This window comes from Pristiophorus japonicus, chromosome 9, assembly GCF_044704955.1.
Source record: "Pristiophorus japonicus isolate sPriJap1 chromosome 9, sPriJap1.hap1, whole genome shotgun sequence".
Lineage (NCBI taxonomy): Eukaryota > Metazoa > Chordata > Chondrichthyes > Pristiophoridae > Pristiophorus > Pristiophorus japonicus.
In genome coordinates this window covers 19814711-19841019 of record NC_091985.1, presented here as the reverse complement: position 1 = coordinate 19841019, position 26309 = coordinate 19814711, and the positions used below count along the sequence as shown (strand labels likewise).

The 26309-nt window shown below is 44.2% G+C and overlaps 1 protein-coding gene across 2 annotated transcripts in view; it reads right to left on the bottom strand.

Annotated features, from left to right (window-relative positions):
• The window catches only part of LOC139272952 (nuclear receptor-binding protein-like), a 121945-nt gene that overhangs the window by 9627 nt on the left and 86009 nt on the right, over positions 1-26309 (bottom strand). For both annotated transcript variants that reach the window (XM_070889114.1, XM_070889115.1), the window contains 5 exons: positions 19839-19937; positions 10161-10293; positions 8710-8812; positions 5985-6035; positions 5659-5794 (listed from right to left, as the gene is read on the bottom strand). In XM_070889114.1, coding sequence (XP_070745215.1) covers positions 5659-5794; positions 5985-6035; positions 8710-8812; positions 10161-10293; positions 19839-19937 — 522 coding nt within the window. The remainder of the gene's footprint in view (positions 1-5658; positions 5795-5984; positions 6036-8709; positions 8813-10160; positions 10294-19838; positions 19938-26309) is intronic.

Sequence of the window (26309 nt, the reverse complement as noted above, 5' to 3'; positions counted from 1 at the left end):
CCCAACATTGGGAACATTCTTCCTGCATCTAACCTGTCTAACCCCGTCAGAATTTTATATGTTTCTATGAGGTCCCCTCTCATTCTTCTGAACTCCAGTGAATACAAGCCCAGTTGATCCAGTCTTTCTTGATAGGTCAGTCCCGCCATCCCGGGAATCAGTCTGGTGAACCTTCGCTGCACTCCCTCAATAGCAAGAATGTCCTTCCTCAGGTTAGGAGACCAAAACTGTACACAATACTCCAGGTGTGGCCTCACCAATGCCCTGTACAACTGTAGCAACACCTCCCTGCCCCTGTACTCAAATCCCCTTGCTATGAAGGCCAACATGCCATTTGCTTTCTTAACCGCCTGCTGCACCTGCATGCCAACCTTCAATGACTGATGTACCATGACACCCAGGTCTCTTTGCACCTCCCCTTTTCCTAATCTGTCACCATTCAGATAATAGTCTGTCTCTCTGTTTTTACCACCAAAGTGGATAACCTCACATTTATCCACATTATACTTCATCTGCCATGCATTTGCCCACTCACCTAACCTATCCAAGTCGCTCTGCAGCCTCACAGCATCCTCCTCGCAGCTCACACTGCCACCCAACTTAGTGTCATCCGCAAACTTGGAGATACTACACTCAATCCCCTCATCTAAATCATTAATGTACAGTGTAAACAGCTGGGGCCCCAGCACAGAACCCTGCGGTACCCCACTAGTCACTGCCTGCCATTCTGAAAAGTACCCATTTACTCCTACTCTTTGCTTCCTGTCTGACAACCAGTTCTCAATCCATGTCAGTACACTACCCCCAATCCCATGTGCTCTAACTTTGCACATCAATCTCTTGTGTGGGACCTTGTCGAACGCCTTCTGAAAGTCCAAATATACCACATCAACTGGTTCTCCCTTATCCACTCTACTGGAAACATCCTCAAAAAATTCCAGAAGATTTGTCAAGCATGATTTCCCTTTCACAAATCCATGCTGACTTGGACCTATCATGTCACCTCTTTCCAAATGCACTGCTATGACATCCTTAATAATTGATTCCATCATTTTACCCACTACCGATGTCAGGCTGACCGGTCTATAATTCCCTGTTTTCTCTCTCCCTCCTTTTTTAAAAAGTGGGGTTACATTGGCTACCCTCCACTCCATAGGAACTGATCCAGAGTCAATGGAATGTTGGAAAATGACTGTCAACGCATCCACTATTTCCAAGGCCACCTCCTTAAGTACTCTGGGATGCAGTCCATCAGGCCCTGGGGATTTATCGGCCTTCAATCCCATCAATTTCCCCAACACAATTTCCCGGCTAATAAGGATTTCCCTCAGTTCCTCCTCCTTACTAGACCCCCCGACCCCTTTTATAACCGGAAGGTTGTTCGTGTCCTCCTTCGTGAATACCGAACCAAAGTACTTGTTCAATTGGTCCGCCATTTCTTTGTTCCCCGTTATGACTTCCCCTGATTCTGACTGCAGGGGACCTACGTTTGTCTTTACTAACCTTTTTCTCTTTACATATCTATAGAAACTTTTGCAATCCGTCTTAATGTTCCCTGCAAGCTTCTTCTCATACTCCATTTTCCCTGCCCTAATCAAACCCTTTGTCCTCCTCTGCTGAGTTCTAAATTTCTCCCAGTCCCCAGGTTCGCTGCTATTTCTGGCCAATTTGTATGCCACTTCCTTGGCTTTAATACTATCCCTGATTTCCCTTGATAGCCACGGTTGAGCCACCTTCCCTTTTTTATTTCTATGCCAGACAGGAATGTACAATTGTTGTAGTTCATCCATGCGGTCTCTAAATGTCTGCCATTGCCCATCCACAGTCAACCCCTTAAGTATCATTCGCCAATCCATCTCAGCCAATTCACGCCTCATACCTTCAAAGTTAGCCTTCTTTAAGTTCTGGACCATGGTCTCTGAATTAACTGTTTCATTCTCCATCCTAATGCAGAATTCCACCATATTATGGTCACTCTTCCCCAAGGGGCCTCGCACAACGAGATTGCTAATTAATCCTTTCTCATTACATAACACCCAGTCTAAGATGGCCTCCCCCCTAGTTGGTTCCTCGACATATTGGTCTAAAAAACCATCCCTTATGCACTCCAGAAAATCCTCCTCCACCGTATTGCTTCCAGTTTGGTTAGCCCAATCTATGTGCATATTAAAGTCACCCATTATAACTGCTGCACCTTTATTGCACGCACCCCTAATTTCCTGTTTGATGCCCTCCCCAACATCACTACTACTGTTTGGAGGTCTGTACACAACTCCCACTAACGTTTTTTGCCCTTTGGTGTTCTGCAGCTCTACCCATATAGATTCCACATCATCCAAGCTAATGTCCTTCCTAACTATTGCCTTAATCTCCTCCTTAACCAGCAATGCTACCCCACCTCCTTTTCCTTTTATTCTATCCTTCCTGAATGTTGAATACCCCTGGATGTTGAGTTCCCAGCCCTGCTCATCCTGGAGCCACGTCTCCGTAATCCCAATCACATCATATTTGTTAACATCTATTTGCACAGTTAATTCATCCACCTTATTGCGGATACTCCTTGCATTAAGACACAAAGCCTTTAGGCTTGTTTTTTTAACACCCTCTGTCCTTTTAGAATTTTGCTGTACAATGGCCCTTTTTGTTCTTTGCCTTGGGTTTCTCTGCCCTCCACTTTTCCTCATCTCCTTTCTGTCTTTTGTTTTTGCCTCCTTTTTGTTTCCCTCTATCTCCCTGCATTGGTTCCCATCCCCCTGCCATATTAGTTTAACTCCTCCCCAACAGCACTAGCAAACACTCCCCCTAGGATATTGGTTCCGATTCTGCTCAGGTGCAGACCGTCCGGATTGTACTGGTCCCACCTCCCCCAGAACCGGTTCCAATGCCCCAGGAATTTGAATCCCTCCCTGCTGCACCATTGCTCAAGCCACGTATTCATCTGAGCTATCCTGCGATTCCTACTCTGACTAGCACGTGGCACTGGTAGCAATCCCGAGATTACTACTTTTGAGGTCCTACTTTTTAATTTAGCTCCTAGCTCCTTAAATTCATTTCGTAGGAACTCATCCCTTTTTTTACCTATGTCATTGGTACCAACGTGCACCACGACAACTGGCTGTTCTCCCTCCCTTTTTAGAATGTCCTCCACCCGCTCCGAGACATCCTTGACCCTTGCACCAGGGAGGCAACATACCATCCTGGAGTCTCGGTTGCGGCCGCAGAAACGCCTATCTATTCCCCTTACAATTGAATCCCCTATCACTATCGCTCTTCCACTCTTTTTCCTGCCCTCCTGTGCAACAGAGCCAGCCACGGTGCCATGAACTTGGCTGCTGCTGCCCTCCCCTGATGAGTCATCCCCCTCAACAGTACTCAAAGCGGTGTATCTGTTTTGCAGGGGGATGACCACAGGGGACCCCTGCACTACCTTCCTTGCACTACTCTTCCTGCTGGTCTTCCATTCCCTCGCTGGCTGTGGACCCTTCTCCTGCAGTAAGACCAACTCGCTACACGTGATACTCACGTCATTCTCAGCATCGTGGATGCTCCAGAGTGAATCCACCTTCAGCTCCAACTCCGCAACGCGGACCGTCAGTAGCCGGAGGTGGACACACTTCCCGCACATGTAGTCGTCAGGGACACTGGTGTTGTCCCCGTGTTCCCACATGGTACAGGAGGAGCATATCACGTGACCGAGCTGTCCTGCCATGACTTAACCCTTAGATACACTTAAATTGCCGACAACAATGTTAAAAGTTACTGACTAATAAAGAAAAAGAAAAACTACTCACCAATCAGCAGCCAATCACTTACCACGTTGGCTGTGACGTCACCTTTTGATTTCCTTCTACTTTTTTGCCTTCTCTCCCAGCTGGAGCTGCACCGCTACGCCGCTCTGGACTCCCGCCTCTCTCGACGCTCACGGACTGCTGAGCCTTTTACAGGCCGCTGCCTCTCTGGACTCCCGCCTCTCTCGACGCTCCCCGGACTGCTGGGCCTTTTATAGGCCGCTGCCTCTCTGGACTCCCGCCTCTCTCGACGCTCCCCGGACTGCTGAGCCTTTTATAGGCCGCTGCCTCTCTGGACTCCCGCCTCTCTCGACGCTCCCCGGACTGCTGAGTCTTTTACAGGCCGCTGCCTCTCTGGACTCCCGCCTCTCTCGACGCTCCCCGGACTGCTGAGCCTTTTACAGGCCGCTGCCTCTCTGGACTCCCGCCTCTCTCGACGCTCCCCGGACTGCTGAGCCTTTTATAGGCCGCTGCCTCTCTGGACTCCCGCCTCTCTCGACGCTCCCCGGACTGCTGAGCCTTTTATAGGCCGCTGCCTCTCTGGACTCCCGCCTCTCTCCTTCTACTTTTTTGCCTTCTCTCCCAGCTGGAGCTGCACCGCTACGCCTCTCTGGACTCCCGCCTCTCTCGACGCTCCCCGGACTGCTGAGCCTTTTATAGGCCGCTGCCTCTCTGGACTCCCGCCTCTCTCGACGCTCCCCGGACTGCTGAGCCTTTTATAGGCCGCTGCCTCTCTGGACTCCCGCCTCTCTCGACGCTCACGGACTGCTGAGCCTTTTACAGGCCGCTGCCTCTCTGGACTCCCGCCTCTCTCTTCAAGGTAACTTCACGGTAACTTCGACATGTGCTCCTTGGAGGTAGAGGATGCCCAAGAGCCACAACAATATGGGGACAGCCATGCTAACTTGGATTTGTAGTGCTACTTCATCGGTGTTGGTTCAATATGCTGGAATTCCTGACCGATCACCACCATGGGAGAACCTGCATTAGCTCAAGAAGGCCCATCACCACTTCTCAGGGCAACTTGGGATAGACAATATATGCAGCTTTGCCAGCATCACGCACCTCCCACAAATAAGCACATTGCCCGAACTTTGCGCTCCCAATGATGGCGTAAGCGTACACAGTCGCAAGCTTTCAAAAAGGACCCTCAAGTTCTGGGTTCCCACGTGTGAAAACCTGGAACTTGAGATCTGTCAAGATCAACCACACAGACACAAAAATCACTTTCACTGGTGCAAAGTTGGGTTTTTTGCCCAACTACTGCCCTCCAAACTTACGCCTGGTAAAAGCAGGTGTAGGGCCTGCTTTCACCAGCATAAGGGTTAATATAAATCTTAAATAAAAAATGTAAAAATAAAAAATCATGCATTAACATTTAACATTAGTTTATGTAAATTTTGAGCCAGATTAAAATATTTTTAATTATTTTCCAAAAATTAAATTTTTATTCTATATGCTTTATTCAAGGGATCTTTAATTAAATTTGAAATGTGAACATTTATTTTTATTCCAGCTGTATAAATTATTTAATTATTTGGGGATTTGCAATATGCTTCTACGAATGGAAACCCCATAAGCATATTCGGACTCCTCCTTTCTGATTGGAGGATCTAGCCCACATGATCCCAGGAACACTTCCGAACCACCTGCGTCCATGGATCTTTAAGCAATCCCACGCCTGTAGGCCCAGGACCTGAAATCTCAGCAACCCGGGAGCCAGAAGGCAAGTGTGGATTTTTTGAAAAGTCGGATCAGAGGCATATGTTGGAGATAATCTGGACCGAAGAAAGTTTCCAAAATGACTGGCTTAGCAGAAAAGTAATCTGGTCAAAGGGTGAAAAACTTTTGAGTTTGTGCCATTTCTCACCTTCCGAGTCTCCAGCTCTGCAGGTTCTGGTGTTGGGGTTTTCACAGATGGTGGGATAATAGGTGATGTCACAGTCTCCTGCTGCGGTTGCTGAGGCATGGGTATTCCAAACGCAGTCAAAGGGTAAATACCATTCCTTCAGGTTTGAAATTAAAAGATCAAAAGTCATTGACACAGCACGGTACGTATAGAAAACAAATATTTCGCTCTCATAAGCAATTCCTGGGCCATACCCTTCTGCATATTATCTCAAACCAGAGTTCAGTTTAATCCATGTGATAAGAAATGGGGGAAGATGCTTATCAACCCTACTGTGGAATTCTTACCTCACATCCTCTAAAAATTTATCCAACTCCAGTGCAGGAAACTGGGAGAATCTGGAAAAAAGCAACATAAATCAATTTGATGTACTATTTGAAACAAATTATAAAGTATATTTATTTTGAATTCGGTTAGCTATAGATGAGCGACATTAGGTATCCAGCAACTAACTGTTTCCACTTTCAACAGCCTCAAGTTTATAAGACACTTAATCCGAATGCATTAGGAACTGAAGGTTGAAATGACTGTAACCCAGTTTGTAAATTAAGTGCAGCAATGGCTCAGGTTTTTCTTAAACATGAGCAAATTTGGCAAGGGGGGGGAGAGAAGGGAAGAAACTTGGTGGGGTGCTGCAGGGATCAGTGCTGGGACCCCAACTATTTACAACCTATAATAACGACTTGGATGAAGGGACAGAGTGTAACGTAGCCAAGTTTGCTGACAATACATAGATGGGAAGAAAAGCATTGTGAGGAGGACACAAAAAACCTGAAAAAGGACAGACTGGCTAAGTGAGCGGGCAAAAATTTGGCAGATGGAGTATAATGTGGGAAAATGTGAGGTTATCCACTTCGGCAGAAAAAAAAAAATCGAAGAGCAAGTTATTATTTAAATGAAGAAAAATTGCAAAGTGCTGCAGTACAGCAGGACCCTGGGGGTCCTGGTGCATGAAACACAAAGGGTTAGTATGCAGGTACAGCAAATGATCAGGAAGGCCAATGGAATCTTGGCTTTTATTGCAAAGGGGATGGAGCATAAAAGCAGGGAAGTCTTGCTACAGCTGTACAGGGTATTGGTTAGGCCACATCTGGAATACTGTGTACAGTTTTGGTTTCCATATTGATATACTTGCTTTGAAAGCAGTTCAGAGAAGGTTCACTGGTTGATTCTGGAGATGAGGGGGTTGACTTATGAGGAAAGGTTGTATAGGTTGGGCCTCTACGCATTGGAATTCAGAAGCATGAGAGGTGATCTTATTGAAACGTATATGATGATGAGGGGGTTTGACAAGGTGGATGCAGAGAGGATGTTTCCACTGACAGGGGAGACGAGAACTAGGGGACATAATCTTAGAATAAGGGGCCGTCCATTTTAAACTGAGATGAGGAGGAATTTCTTCTCTGGGGGTTGTAAATCTGTGGAATTCGCTGCCTCAGAGAGCTGTGGAAGCTGGATCATTGAATAAATTTAGGACAGAGATAAACATTTTCTTAACCGATAAGGGAATAAGGGGCGATGGGGAGCGGGCAGGGAAGTGGACCTGAGTCTATGATTGGATCAGTCATGATCGTATTACATGGCGGAGCAGGCTCGAGGGGCCATATGGCCTACTCCTGCTCCTACTTCTACTTCTTATGTTCTTAAACTGAAACATTCCCTCTTTTATACATTGGATAGTTATTGCCCGAATTGTAATTTTAACATTTGCAAATGTTAAGACACATAGCAGCACTCTGTTGCAATGAGGCTGCTGTAGAGTGTCACGATTAGACCATCTACGACACCCAAGGAAAAACTTTTAAATGGTGAGAGATTGGCAAATGTAGGTCGTTGGAGGGAACTGGTGGATATCCTTGTACACGAATCACCAAGTGAACATGCAGGTACAGCAAGCAATTAGGAAAGCAAATGGTATGTTAGCTTTTATTACAAAAGGGTTGGAGCACAAAAGTAAAGAAGTCTTGCTGCAATTTTATTGGGCCTTGGTAAGAGCACACCTGGAGTATTTGGTCTCCTTACCCAAGGAAGGTTATACTTGGAGGGAGTACAACAATGTTCACGAGACTGATTCCTGGGATGAGAGGATTGTCCTAAATAGGAGAGACTGAGTAGACTAGGCCTATATTTCCGAGAGTTTAGATGAATGGGAAGTGATTTCATTGAAACATATCAAATTCTTAAAAGAGCTCCTTAAGGGTAGATGCAGGGAGGATGTTTCCCTTGGGTGAGGAGTCTAGACTAGGGGGTCATAGTCTCAGGATAAGAGGTTGGCCATTTAGGACTGAGATGAAGAGAAATTTCTTCACTCAATAGGGCAGAAAATTCCAAAGATTCACCACCCTGAGAGTTGTGGATGCTTAGCCTGAGTATATTCAAGTCAAGAGATCGACAAATAATAAGGGAATCAAGGGATATGGGGATAGTGCAAGGAGGTGTTAATGTAGAAGATCAGCCATGATCTTTTTGAATGGCGGAGCAGACTCGAAGTGGCCTACTGCCGCTCCTATTTCTTATGTTCGTGTGTTCTTATGAAACAGTGATATTCCTTGTATTGCTTTTGACTGGCCTTGAAATTGTCTGATGAATTTTTATAACCATTGTGAAGCACGAGATGGAACATGGCATGGGATTGTAGGGTACCTGCAAGGAGATCCCCAAAATGAGATTGCTGAACATCAGGCATCCAATTCTTTCTGCATTTGATGACACACAGCTATGTTAATGCTGTTGCTATATACTAATAACACCTTTAATTCAACAACAGCACGGTTTTCCTTTGGGTAGCCAACACCTGTCTTTCAGAAATTAGGACATCCAACTCTGCTGAAGGAGTTGGACCCAATTTTGCTCTTCCATTGCAGGCTCAAAGTGTGCGCAAGATAATTAATGGACACTTGAACATGTTGGGACACAAGGGAATCTCTATTCCTACAGCATATTAAAAGCATGAGTATTAGCCTAATCCCTTTCCGACCAAGATCGACGAGGTGCTGGTCATGCCTACAATACCTGATCTGTACTCCCTCTGCATCATGATGGAAAATCTCGGCTAGAACTGCATTCATGTCCATGTTTTTCGTTAATTCTTCCAAAGCATTTTCAGGAATCATGTCTATAAAAGAAAAGACTGAATTAAAAAACTTGCCAGCCTGTGAATGGGCATCTATTTCCACAAATACTGAAGAAACAATTCCCAATCTTAAATTAAAAAAAGACACCCTGCCTTCACTTCCAATTTTTCTTTTTACCACCTCTGTAATGGCCATCATCATTCAAGTAACCCTCCTCTTTCCCTTCCGACAGGAGAACGAGATCAGGGATGTGGTCATCTCCCCACAATTTAAAAAAAAATATACAAAGGTTTGCATGGTCAATTTCATAAACATAAGGATCGACAACCTAATTTTTTGAATCAGATGTTTCAAAGAAATAAACCCAGTGCTTAAAAAAAATACCCAATTTGGAAATCCCCAGAAGACCTCAAGGAGTTAGAAACAAAACTTTACAATACAACACAACACTTTGGGTAGCCAACACGTGTCTTTCAGAAGTTAGGACATCCAACTCTGCTGAAGGAGTTGGACCCAATTTTGCTCTTCCATTGCAGGCTCAAAGTGTGCGCAAGATAATTAATGGACACTTGAACATGTTGGGACACAAGGGAATCTCGATTCCGACAGCATATTAAAAACATGAGTATTGGCCTAATCCCTTTCCGACCAAGATCTATTAAAAAAATATTTGAACCAATATTCTTCAGATATTAGACTAATAGTCAATTTAAAAAACGGTTCAATCACTGTAAAGATTTAACTATTAGATTGCCACTATTAAAATAGCTTTTCAACAAGCTAACTCAAACTATTTTTAATGTCTATTTGAGCTACATTAGCAGCGAGCCTGCTTCACAATTAGGACATTCATGCACAAATATAAACCTGAAATGAAAGATTGCAGAAAAAGGTATCTTGTGATTCACAACATACTGTTGGCTTCCTAGGATGGAAAACTGCCTCACTTTAAATTAGCACGCCCTCAGAAGGCTTAGGACTCTTTATTATATACATTTAAAAAAATGTTGATCCCGTAGAATTTATTGTTCAAGAATATGAGTGGATTTTCAAATTCCAGCTGCTGTAATTAGAATTGGCCAAAAGTTTTTGAAAAAAGTGCTGATGGATTGTTTTCTGCAAATTATTACATCATAGGTACAGTAATGCCCATTCTTCACACCACCCTGACTTTGAATAGAAAAATAGTCTGCAAATCACTGTCTTGTAAGTAACATAGTTTAAAAAGTTACATTGCATGCAATTGGGGAACCAAATTAATGTTTCACAGCAAGCTCCTGGCACCCTCCAATACAAGTCACACTCTGGACCTCAGTATTCAGACCACAAAAGATTTGAGCCCCAAATGGTGCAAAGCTAACGACGTGAGCTTTCGTAACAAGTACTTACGAGGATGACTAACGATGCAATGTGCTGCTAACAACTTTAGCGAAGGTACTTCAAACAAAGCTGGGTGAAAGAGAAGTTCTCGGGCAGTGGGTCGTTTGATAGGATCAACCTCCAAACATTTCTGAATAAATTCCTGTCACGAAAGTGGGAAAATGGAAAAATAAATTTAACCTGCATATTTTTCAACCTCCGTAGAGTTCAAATTAGCTTACCAGCAGCAGGAGGACAGTGCAAAGATGAATGCTCCTATTCGGTAAACACTGAACCTCAACTTTGAAGCATTTATTAAAGTACAAAATGAACAACATTTTGCATCTTAAAATAACTACTCTATCTTAATGGTTTTATTTTTTCATCTCCCTGAAGCCATCTTCTTTCTTTTACTGGTTAAAGTCAAGTATTAAGTGCTAGTTTCTACCTCAAAACTTTTGGAGTGACTGAGTATTTAATTAACTTTAGCAATGATGGGATTAGTTTTCCATTATGAGCATGTGTGTCATGATAGATAGTTTGTGCCCGAGCCTCCTCCTGTACAATACTCAGAAGTTTACAGCACAAAGATATTTGCGAGAGCAATTCAAAACTAATCCCACTCCCCTGCTCACTCCCCACAGCAGTCATCCGTCCCAGCTTCAATTATTGATTCATTCACACTTCTCTCAAAAGATGCAATTATTTCTACCGTGGCCAACCTCGATAGCAAAGCCTTCCGTAACACTCAGCATAAAGACATTTCTCCTAACCACTCTCCTTACTTACTATATAAAAATCAAGGGCCTCTTGTTACTGACACCTTAATCAGAGGAAATAGTCTTTGCCTATTCTTCCCATCAAAACCCTTCATAATTGTAAAAAGTCCCAGTGGAACGTAGGTGAGAGCTTAAAAATCTATTACCCCACAGCAACAGAACACTTGTGGATAATCCTTTTACACATTTCAGGGTTTGGTGAACGTCAGTTTAAGGAGACCTTGCACTCTTTCCCTGTAATCTATTTCAGTAAATACCAATTAATGACCCGGTGACCACAATTCCCCATGATACAGGGTGAGCACTTCCCTTCAGGTGTCTTGAAGTAAATGTGAGAACCACTCTTCAGTGTCCCCCAGGGCTTAGTTACAGAACTGCACAAGCAGGGGCTGAAAAACATGCTCTGGCCAAGAGGTGCATTTCAGCAAGGGTGCTAACCACCAAATCATGAAACGCTGCAACTAGTCAGATAAAATAGAAGACCATGTCTTCACAACTGGTAGACGATAATCTAGAGCCAATTAAAGCCAAAAGTATGTTAAACAGCCCACCTGCCCCGGAAACAAAGCACTTGTAATGTATGTACCTGAGAGTATGCGCACAGATTTATAGTTATAGAGCTGTTGCCCGCCTGTAATTTCTGCGTTCTAGAGGAGTCCGTGTTCCATATTTATGTTGAACATGTGAGGTTGCAGCCCCTCTTGCAATATTTGAAGGGGCTGCTCCTCAAATTCTGGTTGCACTTCAGTCCCACACTCCTGATCTTTGGGCACTCTGTGCGGAGGGGAGCGAGCAGGTCAGAAGGCCTCCTCGTAGGACTGTTCCTGGGCATGGCCAAGGTGGCCATCAACCGGTCTAGGCAGCGGGTAGTCGAGGGGGTTGTTCAGCCCGACTGCCTACCTCTCTTCCGCGGTTACATCGGAGTCAGGGTGTCCCTGGAGATGGAACATACGGTGTCTACCGGTACGCTTGTGGCCTTCCTCAAGAGGTGGGCGCCGGAGGGACTGGAGAGCATCATCACCCCTGGCAACCAAATTTTAATTTGATCCAGTTGACTGTCCAAAGTTTAATTTGTTTAATTGTGTCGGTTTTAGTGCCCCCCTCCCCCCCCACTTTAACCAGGGGTCACTTGATTTATAGGTACAATTAAAAAAAACGTTTTAGAGCTGTTGCATTGCGAGTGGCTCAGCCAGAACCGAGATGAGGAGAAACCTCTTCACCCAGAGAGTGGTGAACCTGTGGAATTCTCGACCACAGAAAGTTGTTGAGGCCAATTCACTAAATATATTCAAAAAGGTGTTAGATGTAGTCCTTACCACTAGGGGGATCAAGGGGTATGGTGAGAAAGCAGGAATGGGGGTAACTGAAGTTGCATGTTCAGCCATGAACTCATTGAATGGCGGTGCAGTCTCGAAGAGCCGAATCGCCTACTCCAGCACCTATTTTCTATGTTTCTATGTCTATGTTCACAAGACTCAATAAAACCCCAGTCAGTTGAGTGTAGGTCATCCACGATGAGGTAGGCAGTTGTGAGCCTAGTGGATGAATTCGTAATGTGTAATTTGATTGTTAAACCTTTATTAATAAACCAACTAGCCCTTGATAGCAATGTGTTGCTATGAATTTTTGAAGCCATGAAGCAAATACATAACAGCACTGCAGCAGCACTTGGCTGTGAGGGGGTTAAATAACAAAACTGGATGGTAAACTGTTTAATAGAAGCTCACAACTCGTGGTCCTCGAGAAGGAAACACAATAATGGGGACAGGTTAACAAAAATTGGGGAAAATAAAGTCCAAATACATCTTTCATTAGCATATTTACTAATGCATGCGAGTAAAGCAAACAAAAACAGCCTAAAAATGGTCAGTTGATGAAAATTTCTAAATCTATCATTGTTTTAAAACAAAAAAAATCAAACTTAATATTTATTGGCTTGTTGTTGATTGATTCAGAGCTTTTGGTGTGACTCAGCTCTTACACACTTCAAGTAGACAAACTATTGCACCTTACACAGAGAATGCAGCACTTGTATTTTAGATCTGTGACTTGGTCGCCATCAGGGTAAACATTTAACCACATGTGGAGTCATGCCTCGTGTAATGTATTTGCTTCATGGGTTCTTTGTTTAAGATTTCATAGCAACACATTGCTATTAAGAACTGGTTGGTTTAGTAACGAAGGAAGACACAAATAACTTTCCGGAAATACTAGGGGACCAAGGGTCGAGCGAGAAGGAGGACCGAAGGAAATCCTGATTAGTCAGGAAATTATGTTAGGGAAATTGATGGGATTGAAGGCCGATAAATCTGCAATAGTGCCCGATAGTCTGCATCCCAAAGTACTTAAGGAAGTGGCTCGAGAAATAGTGGATGCATTGGTGATCATTTTCCAACAGTCTATCAACTCTGGATCAGTTCCTCGGGACTGGAGGGTAGCTAATGTAACACCACTTTTTAAAAAAGGGGAGGGAAAGGGAAAACGGGTAATTATAGACCGGTTAGCCTGACATCAGTAGTGGGGAAAATGTTGGAATCAATTATTAAAGATGAAATAGCAGTGCTTTTGGAAAGCAGTGACAGGATCGGTCCAAGTCAGCATGGATCGATGAAAGGGAAATCATGCTTGACAAATCTTCTACAATTTTGAGGATGTAACTAGTAGAGTGGACAAGGGAGAACCAGTGGATGTGGTGTATTTGGACTTTCAAAAGGCTTTTGACAAGGTCCCACACAAGAGATTGGTGTGCAAAATCAAAGCACATGGTATCGGAGGTAATGTATTGACGTGGATAGAGAAGTGGTTGGCAGACAGGAAGCAGAGAGTCGGGATAAACGGGTCCTTTTCAGATTGGCAGGCAGTGACTAGTGGGGTGCCGCAGGCTGTGCTGGGACCCCAGCTATTTACAATATACATTAATGATTTAGATGAAGGAATTAACATAGAAAATAGGTGAAGTAGGCCATTCGGCCCTTCGAGCCTGCACCACCATTCAATAAGATCATGGCTGATCATTCCTTCAGTACCCCTTTGCTGCTTTCTCTCCATACCCCTTGATCCCCTTAACCATAAGATCCATATCCAACTCCCTCTTGAATATATCCAATGAACTGGCATCAACAACTCTCTGCGGTAGGGAATTCCACAGGTTAACAACTCACTAAAGAAGTTTCTCCTCATCTCAGTCCTAAATGGGCTACCCCTTATCCTAAGACTATGTCCCCTGATTCTGGACTTCCCCAACACCGGGAACATTCTTCCCGCATCTAACCTGTCTAGTCCCGTCAGAATCTTACATGTTTCTATGAGATCCCCTCTCATCCTTCTAAACTCCAGTGAATAAAGGCCCAATTGATCCAGTCTCTCCTCATATGACAGCCGAGCCATCCCTGGAATCAGTCTGGTGAACCTTCATTGCACTCCCTCAATAGCAAGAACATCCTTCCTCAGACTAGGCGACCAAAACTGAATACAATATTCCAGGTGAGGCCTCACTAAGGCCCTGTGCAACCGCATTAAGACCTCCCTGCTCCTATACTCAAATCCCCGAGCTATGAAGGCCAACATACCATTTGCCTTCTTCACCGCCTGCTGTACCTGCATGTCCACTTTCAGTGACTGATGAACCATGACACCCAGGTCTCATTGCACCTCCCCTTTTCCTAATCTGCCGCCATTCAGATAATATTCTGCCTTCATGTTTTTGCCCCCAAAATGGATAACCTCATATTTATCCACATTATACGGCATCTGCCATGCATTTGCCCACTCACCTCGCCTGTCCAAGTCACCCTGCAGCCTCTTAGCGTCCTCCTCACGGCTCACACCGCCACCCAGTTTAGTGTCATCTGCAAACTTGGAGATATTACACTCTATTCCCTCATCCAAATCGTTAATGTATATTGTAAAGAGCTGGGGTTCCAGCACTGAGCCCTGCGGCATTCCACTCGTCACTGCCTGCCATTCTGAAAAGGACCAGTTTATCCCGACTCTCTGCTTCCTGTCTGCCAACCAGTTCTCTATCCACGCCAGTACATTACCCCCAATACCATGTGCTTTGATTTTGTACACCAATCTCTTGTGCGGGACCTTGTTAAAAGCCTTTTTAAAGTCCAAATACACCACATCCACTGGTTCTCCCTTATCCACTCTGCTAGTTACATCCTCAAAAAATTCTAGGGGGGAATTCATGGATTTCCCTTTCATGAATCCATGCTGACTTGGACCGATCCTGTCACTGCTTTCCAAATGTGCCGCTATTTGATCCTTAATGATTGATTCCAACATTTTCCCCACTACTGATGTCAGGCTAACCGGTCTATAATTACCAGTTTTCTCTCCCTCCTTTTTTTTAAAAAAAAGTGGTGTTACATTAGCTACACTCCAGTCCATAGGAACTGATCCAGAGTCGATAGACTGTTGGAAAATGATCACCAATGCATCCACTATTTCTAGGGCTACTTCCTTAAGTACTCTTGGATGCAGACTATCAGGCCCCGGGGATTTATCGGCCTTTAATCCCATCAATTTCCCTAACACAATTTCCCAACTAATAAGGGTATCTTTCAGTTCCTCCTTCTCACTAGGCCCACTGTCCCCTAGTACATTCGGAAGGTTATTTGTGTCTTCCTTCGTGAAGACAGAACCGAAGTATTTGTTCAATTGGTCTACCATTTCTTTGTTCCCCATTATAAATTCACCTGAATCTGACTGCAAGGGACCTACGTTTGTCTTTACTAATCTTTTTCTCTTCACATATTTATAGAAGCTGTTGCAGTCAGTTTTTATATTCCCTGCAAGCTTCCTCTCGTACTCTATTTTCCCCCTCTTAATTAAACCCTTCGTCCTCTTCTGTTGAATTCTAAATTTCTCCCAGTCCTCAGGTTTGTTGCTTTTTCTAGCCAATTTATATGCCTCTTCCTTGGCTTTAACACTATCCTTAATTTCCCTTGTTAGCCACGGTTGAGCCACCTTCCCCGTTTTATTTTTACTCCAGACAGGGGTGCACAATTGCTGAAGTTCATCCATGTGATCTTTAAATGTTTGCCATTGCTTATCCACCGTCAACTTTTTAAGTATCCTGTGCCAGTCTATTCTAGCCAATTCATGCCTCATACCGTCAAAGTTACCTTTCCTTAAGTTCAGGACCCTAGTTTCCAAATTAACTGTGTCACTCTCCATCTTAATAAGGAATTCTACCATATTATGGTCACTTTTCCCCAAGGGGCCTCGCACAACAAGATTGTTAATTAGTCCCTTCTCATTACACATCACCCAGCCTAGGATGGCCAGCTCCCTGGTTTGTTCCTTGACATATTGGTAGAGAAAACCATCCCTAATACACTCCAGGAAATCCTCCTCCACCACATTGCTACCAGTTAGGTTAGCCCAATCAATATGTAGATTGAAGTCGCCCATGATTACTGCTGTACCTTTATTGCACACATCCCTTATTTCTTGTTTGATGCTGTCCCCAACTTCACGACTACAATTTGGTGGTCTATACACAACTCCCACTAGCGTTTTCTGCCCTTTGGAATTCCACAGCTCCACCCATACCGATTCCACATCTGTCTTTCTTTACAATTGTCTTTCCTTACAATTGCATTGATTTCCTCTTTAACCAGCAACGCCACCCCGCCTCCTTTTCCTTTCAGTTTATCCTTCCTAAATGTTGAATACCCATGGATTGAGTTCCCAGCCTTGGCCACCCTGGAGCCATGTCTCCGTGATGCCAATCACATCATATCCGTTAAATGCTATCTGCGCAGTTAATTCATCCACCTTATTCCGAATACTTCTCGCATTGAGGCACAGAGCGTTCAGGCTTGTCTTTTTAACACACTTTGCCCCTTTAGAATTTTGCTGTAATGTGGCCCTTTATGCTTTTTGCCTTGGGTTTCTCTGCCCTCCACTTTTACTATTCTCCTTTCTATCTTTTGCTTCTGCCCCCATTCTATTTCCCTCTGTCTCCCTGCATCGGTTCCCATCCCCCTGCCATATTAGTTTAACTCCTCCCCAACAGCATTAGCAAACACTCCCCCGAGGACATTGGTTCCGGTGCTACCCAGGTGCAGACTATCCAGTTTGTACTGGTCCCACCTCCCCCAGAACCGGTTCCAATGTCCCAGGAATTTGAGTCCCTCCCATCTGCACCACATATTCATCTGAGCTATCCTGCGATTCCTACTCTGACTTGCACGTGGCACTGGTAGCAATCCTGAGATTACTACTTTTGAGGTCCTACTTTTTAATTTAACTCCTAGCTCCCTAAATTCGTCTCATAGGACCTCATCCCGTTTTTTTACCTATGTCATTGGTACCTATATGCACCACGACAACTGGCTGTTCACCCTCCCTTTTCAGAATGTCCTGCACCTGCTCTGAGACATCCTTGACCCTTGCACCAGGGAGGCAACATACCATCCTGGAGTCTCGGTTGCGGCCGCAGAAACGCCTATCTATTCCCCTTACAATTGAATCCTCTATCACTGAATTGAGTGTAATATCTCCAAGTTGGCAGATGACACTAAGCTGGGTGGCGGTGTGAGCTGTGAGGAGGATGCTAAGAGGCTGCAGGGTGACTTGGACAGGTTAGGTGAGTGGGCAAATGCATGGCAGATGCAGTATAATGTGGATAAATGTGAGGTTATCCACTTTGGGGGCAAAAACACGAAGGCAGAATATTATCTGAATGGCGGCAGATTAGGAAAAGGGGAGGTGCAATGAGACCTGGGTGTCATGGTTCATCATTCATTGAAAGTTGGCATGCAGGTATAGCAGGCGGTGAAGGCGGCAAATGGTATGATGGCCTTCACAGCTTGAGGATTTGAGTATAGGAGCATGGAGGTCTTACTGCAGTTATACAGGGCGCCTTGGTGAGGCCTCACCTGGAATAGTGTGTTCAGTTTTGGTCTCCTAATCTGAGGAAGGACGTTCTTGCTATTGTGGGAGTGCAGCGAAGGTTCACCAGACTGATTCCAGGCATGGCGAGACTGACATATGAGGAGAGACTGGACCAACTGGGCATTTATACACTGGAGTTTAGAAGGATGAGAGGGGATCTCATAGAAACATAAGATTCTGACGGGACTGGACAGGTTAGCTGCGGGAAGAATGTTCCCAATGTTGGGGAAGTCCAGAACCAGGGGACACAGTCTTAGGGGAAGGGGTAGGCCATTTAAGACTGAGATGAGGAGAAACTTCTTCACTCAGAGAGTTGTTAACCTATGGAATTCCCTACCGCAGAGAGTTGTTGATGCCAATTCATTGGATATATTCAAGAGGGAATTGGATATGGCCCTTACGGCTAAAGGGATCAACTGGTATGGAGAGAAAGCAGGAAAGGGGTGCTGAGGGAATGATCAGCCATGATCTTATTGAGTGGTGGTGCAGACTCAAAGGGACAAATGGCCTACTCCTGCACCTATTTTCAATGCTTCTATGTTACACATTACCAGTTTATCCACGAGGCTCACAACTGCATACCTCATCGTGGATGACCTAGACTCAACTGACTGGGGCTTTGAGTTGTGAATATCACATGACTGGCTAAGCCACTCACAATGCAACAGCTCTACAAACCTGTGAGCATACTCACAGGTGCATATATTACATATACTTCAGTATATTTGTTTCCCCAGCCACAAAGTTTTACAACAATAGTATCTCCGTGCACGCAGAGAAGGAGCTGAAGCTGCATTTAAAAAATATACATTTCAATTGCATCAAAGGATCTGTAGCTCCACAATCCGAAACTGCCCAGTTCCAACATGCGCATCTAACACAATTAATACTGCGGTTGCATAAATGCAAATACTGTCACAAACATCTCCGTGCTGACCCAAGAAGAACACAGATTGGCATTATTTGCAAGATACATTCACTGGGGCCTATTAAAATTTCTAACCGTCTGGGCCAATGAAGTTTTTAAAAATATGCATTCTCCCCTTGCAGATACTTTACCCCCAACCTCTGAGGCGCTTTTCCGAAACCCCCTCCCCACCCTGCAAAGCAGTTTCTCCCATTCTATTCCTGCCCTTCTCCTTGGCCTTGGTGCAATTTTTCCATCATCCTCTTACCTTATTTGACCTGAAGACAGCATTGCCCACGCTATGTCACAGATCGACTAGCATTAAAAGTAATAAAGGCAAAAATCACGGTCAAGTGCGTAGCCACTTTATATAATAATCTCTTAAAACTCATTTTTACTCCATATTACAAAAGTGAGATTTGAATTTTGAGATAAATCTGGCCGGTATTTGCTACTGGAACAGCCTGAACCAAACAGGCAACTGATGTTGGTTGTTCTCAAAATTAGAGTCCAAGCCAATGTGTGCAACAGTGATATTTTCAAAGAAAGGAATTTCATAGTAGAATCTTCAGTATTAAGAGGGGACGTTGAAAAACCTTTAATAGGGAATGAACTTCAATCCATTTACATATTTGAAAATGAGAATAGTTTGCTAGTGGTAACTTGCAAACCAGTAATTCAAGATATCCTCCTGTTACTACGATAGCATGTCGTGAAAACAAAATGAAACCCAAGAAAGGTCAGACTTTAGCTTACTGAACAGTGCAAGCTGGAGCTACAGCTCAATAAACTAGCAGCCTTCAGCTCAAGTGTGCAGGTCTGAACTCGCTCCTTTCTGTATGCCCCGGCATTTGGTTGGGATGGACAGATTTGTTTCATTTCTGAAGCAAACTGTTGAGAAGTAAAAGGGAAAAGAAGAGAGGGGAGATCCCAAAGCATAGCATCTGCCTAAACTAATCCTCAAGGCTGTTTAGTGATGTACCCGGAAAATTCTCAGTCCAAGGAAAACGAAAATGCAAACTTCAGCCAAGCTGGATCTGAATTCCAGGGCTTTATGCTCAAACAGTTGAATAAGTGAGTCTTCAGTTTTTGCAGTAGAATTGGTGCAATACTTACTCTTTGCAGAGTGTCTTCAAGTGACTGAATTGCATTATTGATTGCTTCTTGCGACACGTATGATGATTCTCCATTACCCTGGATCTCCAATACTGCCATCTAGAACATCAAAAGCCAGCAGTGACGGATGGATTCACACAAAACAGACAAAAATCTACTTCAACTACTGTGAAAAACAGCGATGATCATCAATATGAAATTTGCACCCGATTGTCCTTCCATTCTCTATCCCCCCACCCCCTGAAATTACATTCGATCTCAAGTTACACCCCCAACGGACACACTTGCAACTCACAAAATCTACATAACGGACTTCATGATAAGTGTTCATCACGTTTCAACCAAGTTCAAAATTTATACCCAAGATAATTCCCAATTTCTTTCAGCAGTCCAATATTGTTGTAAGAATCAGTCCTACCAGTCCGACCTCGAGAGTTAAATTGCGATAAAACAGCTGTCACATTTATGGTGCTAATTCAGTTATTGATCTGAATAACTCTTTTTCACCCTGCACTTGTCTAGCATGTAGCTTTATATGTCAGCAGCCATCCAGTGGGTCACCAACAGCGAGTGACTGAGTTATTCAACCATGGGGTTTCTCACCCATTATCCACACATATGCACTTTTCATGTACAGTGGTGTCACTGAAGAAAATCAGGAGCAGGAACATTGGCTGCTCTTGCCATTTCCTAAGGCCAAATATAGTACCCTACCACTGTCCAGCTCAGATCAAACTGGGACTTTATGACCGATATGGCTTAGTGCTACACTAGAGGGTGCATATAACTCTCATGGGAGCTCTGAATTTTTAGGAGACAATTTTATGAGGGGCAGAAGAGATGGAGAAATTAAGTGCTATCCCAGAAAACCTTACGAAGAAAATAAAATGTAACAACCAGACTGTCACCGAGCACAGCTTCCCATTTCTCATGTCAATAAAGAGCATGCTGGAAATCAGTCACTTGTGGGCTGACTACTGGAGGAAGCTTACTATGATAAGAACATAAGAAATAGGAGCAGGAGCAGGAAAAGGCCATTCGGCCCCTCGAGCCTGCTCCACCATTCAATAAGATCATGGCTGATCATCGACCTCAACTCTAATTTCCTGCACTATCGCATATACCTTGATTCCCTTAATATTCAAAAATCTATCGATCTCTTTCTTGAATATACTCAACGACTGAGCCTGCACAGCCCTGAGGTAGAGAATTCCATAGATTCATCATCCTTTGAATGAAGAAATTTCTCCTCATCTCAGTCCTAAATGGCTGACACCTTGGGCCCAAGTTTCCACGCCCGTTTTTTGCGCCTAAAAAAATCCTCGGTATTCTCCACCTACTTACAGGTCCTCTGGCCCTCGGCGCAGCCAGCACGAGCTGTGGGGGGGCGGAGCCAGGTCCCGGCGCAGAAAACAGTGTCGGGACCTCTGCACATGCGCGCTACAGTCGGCACGCAAGTGCAGTAGCTCCAGGCACCGAACTGTGTGGGAGGGGCCCGAAGCACGCACCCCCTCGCCCTGGCTGAATGGCCTCACTGGGGCTCATCCCACGGCCAGCTCCTGCGCCTGCGCCCGCCCCCCCCCGCCGACCAGACACCCGCTCCCCCCCCCCACCCTGAGACACGCCCCCCCCCGACCCGCGCTCCTGTTACCCTCCCGCACCCCCCCCCCCCGAACCGACCCGCGCTCCTGTTCTGTTCTGTTCCCCTCCCCCCCCCCCCCCCCCCCACCGCTCAGCAACACGAACGGCTGCAGAATTCTCCCTGGTTGAAGCACTTTCACACAGGTAGGAAGATGGTTTATTTTTTCTTGGCTTATAAATGTTTATTCAGGTTGGATTTATTTGTATAATATTTGTAGAAGTATAAATAAGGATTTATTGTCGAATTTAATGAGTCCCCCCCCTCCCCCCCACCTCGTTCTGGACGCCTAATTTGTAACCTGCGCCTGATTTTTTAATGTGTAGAACAGGTTTTTTCAGTTCTACAAAAATCTTCACTGGCTCCATTCTACTTTAGTTTGGAGTACGTTTTCACTGTGGAAACTTTCAAATCAGGAGTCAGTGAAGAAAAAATTCTGTTCTAAACTAGAACTGTTCTACCTGACTAGAACTGCAGAAAAAAAAATGTGGAGAATTGCAATTTCTAAAATAGTTCGTTCTCCACCAGTTGCTCCTAAAAATCAGGCGCAAATCATGTGGAAACTTGGGCCCCTTATTCTGAGATGTGACGCCTGGTTCTAGGCTCCCCTGCCAGGGAAAACTGCATCTACCCTGTCAAGCCCTGTAAAAAAAATTGTATGTTTCAATGAGATTACCTCTCATTCTTCTAAACTTGAGAGAATATAGTCCTAGTGTACTCAATCTCTCCTTGTAGGACAAGCCCCACCCATGCAGAGAGGATATTTCCACTCATAGGGGAAACTAAAACTAGGGGACATAGTCTCAGAATAAAGGGCCACCCATTTTAAACTGGGATGGAGAGGAATTTCTTCTCTGAGGGTTGTAAATCTATAGAATTCTCTGGCCCAGAGAGCTGTGGAAGTTAGGTCATTGAATATATTTAAGGCAGAGAGAGACAGATTTTTGAGCGATAAGGGAGTAAATGGTTATGGGGAGCGGGCAGGGAAGTACAGCTGAGTCCATGATCAGATCAGCCATGATCTTATTAAATGGCGGAGCAGGCTCGAGGGGCCTTATGGCCTACTCCTGCTCCTATTTTTTATGTTCTTATGAATCAGTCTGGTGATCCTTCGTTGCACTCCCTAGGGCAAGTATATAAATTAAAAAGGAGAACCAAACAGGTAATAATCTCGATTACTACCTGAGCCACGAGCAAATTTGCATAGGTTAAATTTAAAATCAGAGAGTTAAACACGTGGTTCAAGACTGGTGTGGGAAAAATGGGTTTTGGTTCGTGGGACTGGCATCAGTACTGGAATAAGAGGTAGCTGTTCTGTTCGGACGAGCTCCACTTAGACCGTGTCTTCACCTAGACACTAGGGTCCTGGTGAATCTAATAACTAGGGTTGTAGAGGGGGCTTCAAATTAATTAGGTGGCAGGCGGGGGAAGATTCAGGTGAGCAAAAATTTAAAAAGTCAAAGAAGAATGCAATAGAGCAGGGTAGCACTGGGGGAATGAAAACCAGAGCCTGCCAGGAAGGGACAGAATGTATAAACATAAAGGTGAATCAGAAAGTGGGGTCAAAGCAGGAAAAAAATGGTGAAAAAAACAAATTTAAAAGCTCTTTATCTGAATGCACGCAGCATTCATGACAAAATAGATGAGTTGACGGTACAAATAGAAATAATGGGTATGATCTGATTGCCATTACAGAGACATGATTGCAAGGTGACCAAGATTGGGAACTAAATATTCAGGGGTATTTGGCAATTAGGAAGGACAGACAGAAAGGAAAAGGAAGTGGGGTAGCACTGTTAATAAAGGATGAAATCAGTGCATTAGTGAGAAACGATATTGGCTCAGATCAAGATGTTGAATCAGTTTGGGTGGAGATAAGGAATAATAAGGGGAATAAGTCACTGGTGGGCATAGTCTGCAGACCTAACTGTTGGATGGAGTATAAATCAAGAAATAATGGTGGCTTGCAAAAAAGGAAGCCAATAATCATAGGCGATTTTAACCATCATATTGATTGGACAAAGCAAATTGACCAGGGTAGCCTTGAGGAAGAGTTCATAAAATGTATCCGGGATAGTTTCCTTGAACAGTATGTTGCAAATTGTGCTACATAATCATAACAAATGTTAGGGAAATTGATGGGATGGAAGGCCGATAAATCCCCAGGGCACTTAAGAGGCCCAAGCAATAGTGTATGCATTGGTGGTCATTTTCCAACATTCTAGAGACTCTGGAGGGTAGCTAATGTAACCCCACTTTTTTAAAAAAGAGGGAGAAAACAGGGAATTATAGACCGGTTAACCGGACATCGGTGGTGGGGAAATTGTTGGAATCAATTATTAAAGATGTAATAGCAGTGCATTTGGAAAGCAGTGATAGGATCGGTCCAAGTCAGCATGGATTTATGAAAGGGAATTCATGCTTGACAAATCTTCTAGAATTTTTTTTGAGGATGTAACTAGTAGAGTGGACAAGGGAGAACCAGTGGATGTGGTGTATTTGGACTTTCAAAAGGCCCCACACAAGAGATTAGTGTGCAAAATTAAAGCACATAGTATTTGGGGTAAGGTACTGAGGTGGATAGAGAACTGGTTGGCAGACAGGAAGCAAAGAGTAGGAATAAACTGGTCCTTTTCAGAATGGCAGGCAGTGACTAGTGGGGTACCGCAAGGTTCAGTGCTGAGACCCCAGCTATTTACAATATACATTAATGATTTAGACAAAGGAATTGAATGTAATATCTCCAAGTTTGCAGATGACACTAAGCTGGGTGGCAGTTTGAGCTGTGAGGAGGATGCTAAGAGGCTGCAGGGTGACTTGGCAGGTTAGGTGAATGGGCAAATGCATGGCAGATGCAGTATAATGTAGATAAATGTGAGGTTATCCATTTTGGCGGTAAAAACAGGAAGGCAGATTATCTGAATGGTGACAGATTAGTAAAAGGGAGGTGCAACGAGACCTGGGTGTCATGGTACATCAGTCATTGAAAGTTGGTATACAGGTACAGTAGGCAAATGGCATGTTGGCCTTCATAGCGACAGGATTTGAGCAGGGAGGTGTTACTACAGTTGTACAGGGCCTTGGTGAGGCCACACTTGAATACTGTGTACAGTTTTGGTCTCCTAATCTGAGGAAGGACATTCTTGCTATTGGAGGGAGTGCAGCGAAGGTTCACCAGACTGATTCCTGGGATGACAGGAAGGACATATGAAGAAAGATTGGATCGACTAGACTTGTATTCAATGGAATTTAGATGAATGAGAGGGGATCTCATATAAACATATAAAATTTCAACAGGATTGGACAGGTTAGATGCAGGAAGGATGTTCCCGATGTTGGGGAACTCCAGAGCCATGGGAGAGAGTCTAAGGATAAGGGGAAAGCCATTTCGGACCGAGATGAGGAGCAACTTCTTCACTCAAGAGTTGTGAACCTGTGGAATTCTCTACCACAGAAAGTTGTTGAGGCCAATTCGTTAGATATATTAAAAAGGGAGAGAAACCCAAGGCAAAAGGGGCCATATTACACCAAAAATTTTAAAAGGGCAAAGAATGTTAGAAAGACAAGCCTGAAGGCTCTGTGCCTCAATGCAAGGAGTATTCGGAATAAGGTGGACGAATTAACTGCGCAGAAAGCAGTTAACGGTTATGATGTAATTGGCATCACGGATACATGGCTCCAGGGTGACGAAGGCTGGGAACTCAACATCCAGGGGTATTCAACATTTAGGAAGGATAGACAGAAAGGAAAAGGAGGCGGGGTGGCATTGCTGGTTAAAGAGGAAAGTAATACAATAGAAAGAAAGGACATTAGCTTGGATGATGTGGAATCGGTATGGGTGGAGCTACGGAATACCAAGTGGGAGAAAATGCTATTGGGAATTGTGTACAGACCACCAAACAGTAGTAGTAAGATTGGGGACAGCATCAAACAAGAAATTAGGGATGAATGCAATAAAGGTACAGCAGTTATCATGGGTGACTTTAATCTACATATTGATTGGGTAAACCAAACTGGTAGCAATGCGGTGGAGGAGGATTTCCTGGAGTGCATTAGGGATGTTTTTCAAGACCAAGATGTCAAGGAACCAACTAGGGAGCTGGCCATGCTAGACTGAATGATGAGTAATGAGAAAGGACTAATTAGCAATATTGTTGTGCGAGGCCCCTTGGGGAAGAGTGACCATAATATGGTAGAATTCTTTATTAAGATGAAGAGTGACACAGTTAATTCAGAAACTAGGGTCCTGAACTTAAGGAAAGGTAACTTCAATGGTTTGAGGCGTGAATTGGCTAGAATAGACTGGCAAATGATACTTTAAGGGTTGACGGTGGATAGGCAATGGCAAACATTTAAGGATCACATGGATGAACTTCAGCAATTGTACATTCCTGTCTGGAGTAAAAATAAAACGGGGAAGGTGGCTCAACCGTGGCTAATAAGGGAAATTAAGGATAGTGTTAAATCCAAAGAAAAGGCATATAAATTGGTCATAAAAAGCAACAAACCTGAGGACTGGGAGAAATTTAGAATTCAGCAGAGGAGGACAAAGGGTTTAATTAAGAAGGGGAAAATAGAGTACGAGAAGAAGCTTGCCGGGAACATAAAAACTGACTGCAAAAGCTTCGATAGATACGTGAAGAGAAAAAGATTAGTGAAGACAAACGTAGGTCCCTTGCAGTCAGATTCAGGTGAATTTATAATGGGGAACAAAGAAACGGCAGACCATTTGAACAAATACTTTGGTTCTGTCTTCACGAAGGAAGACACAAATAACCTTCCGGAAGTACTCGGGGACCGAGGATCGAGTGAGGAGGAGGAACTGCAGGATA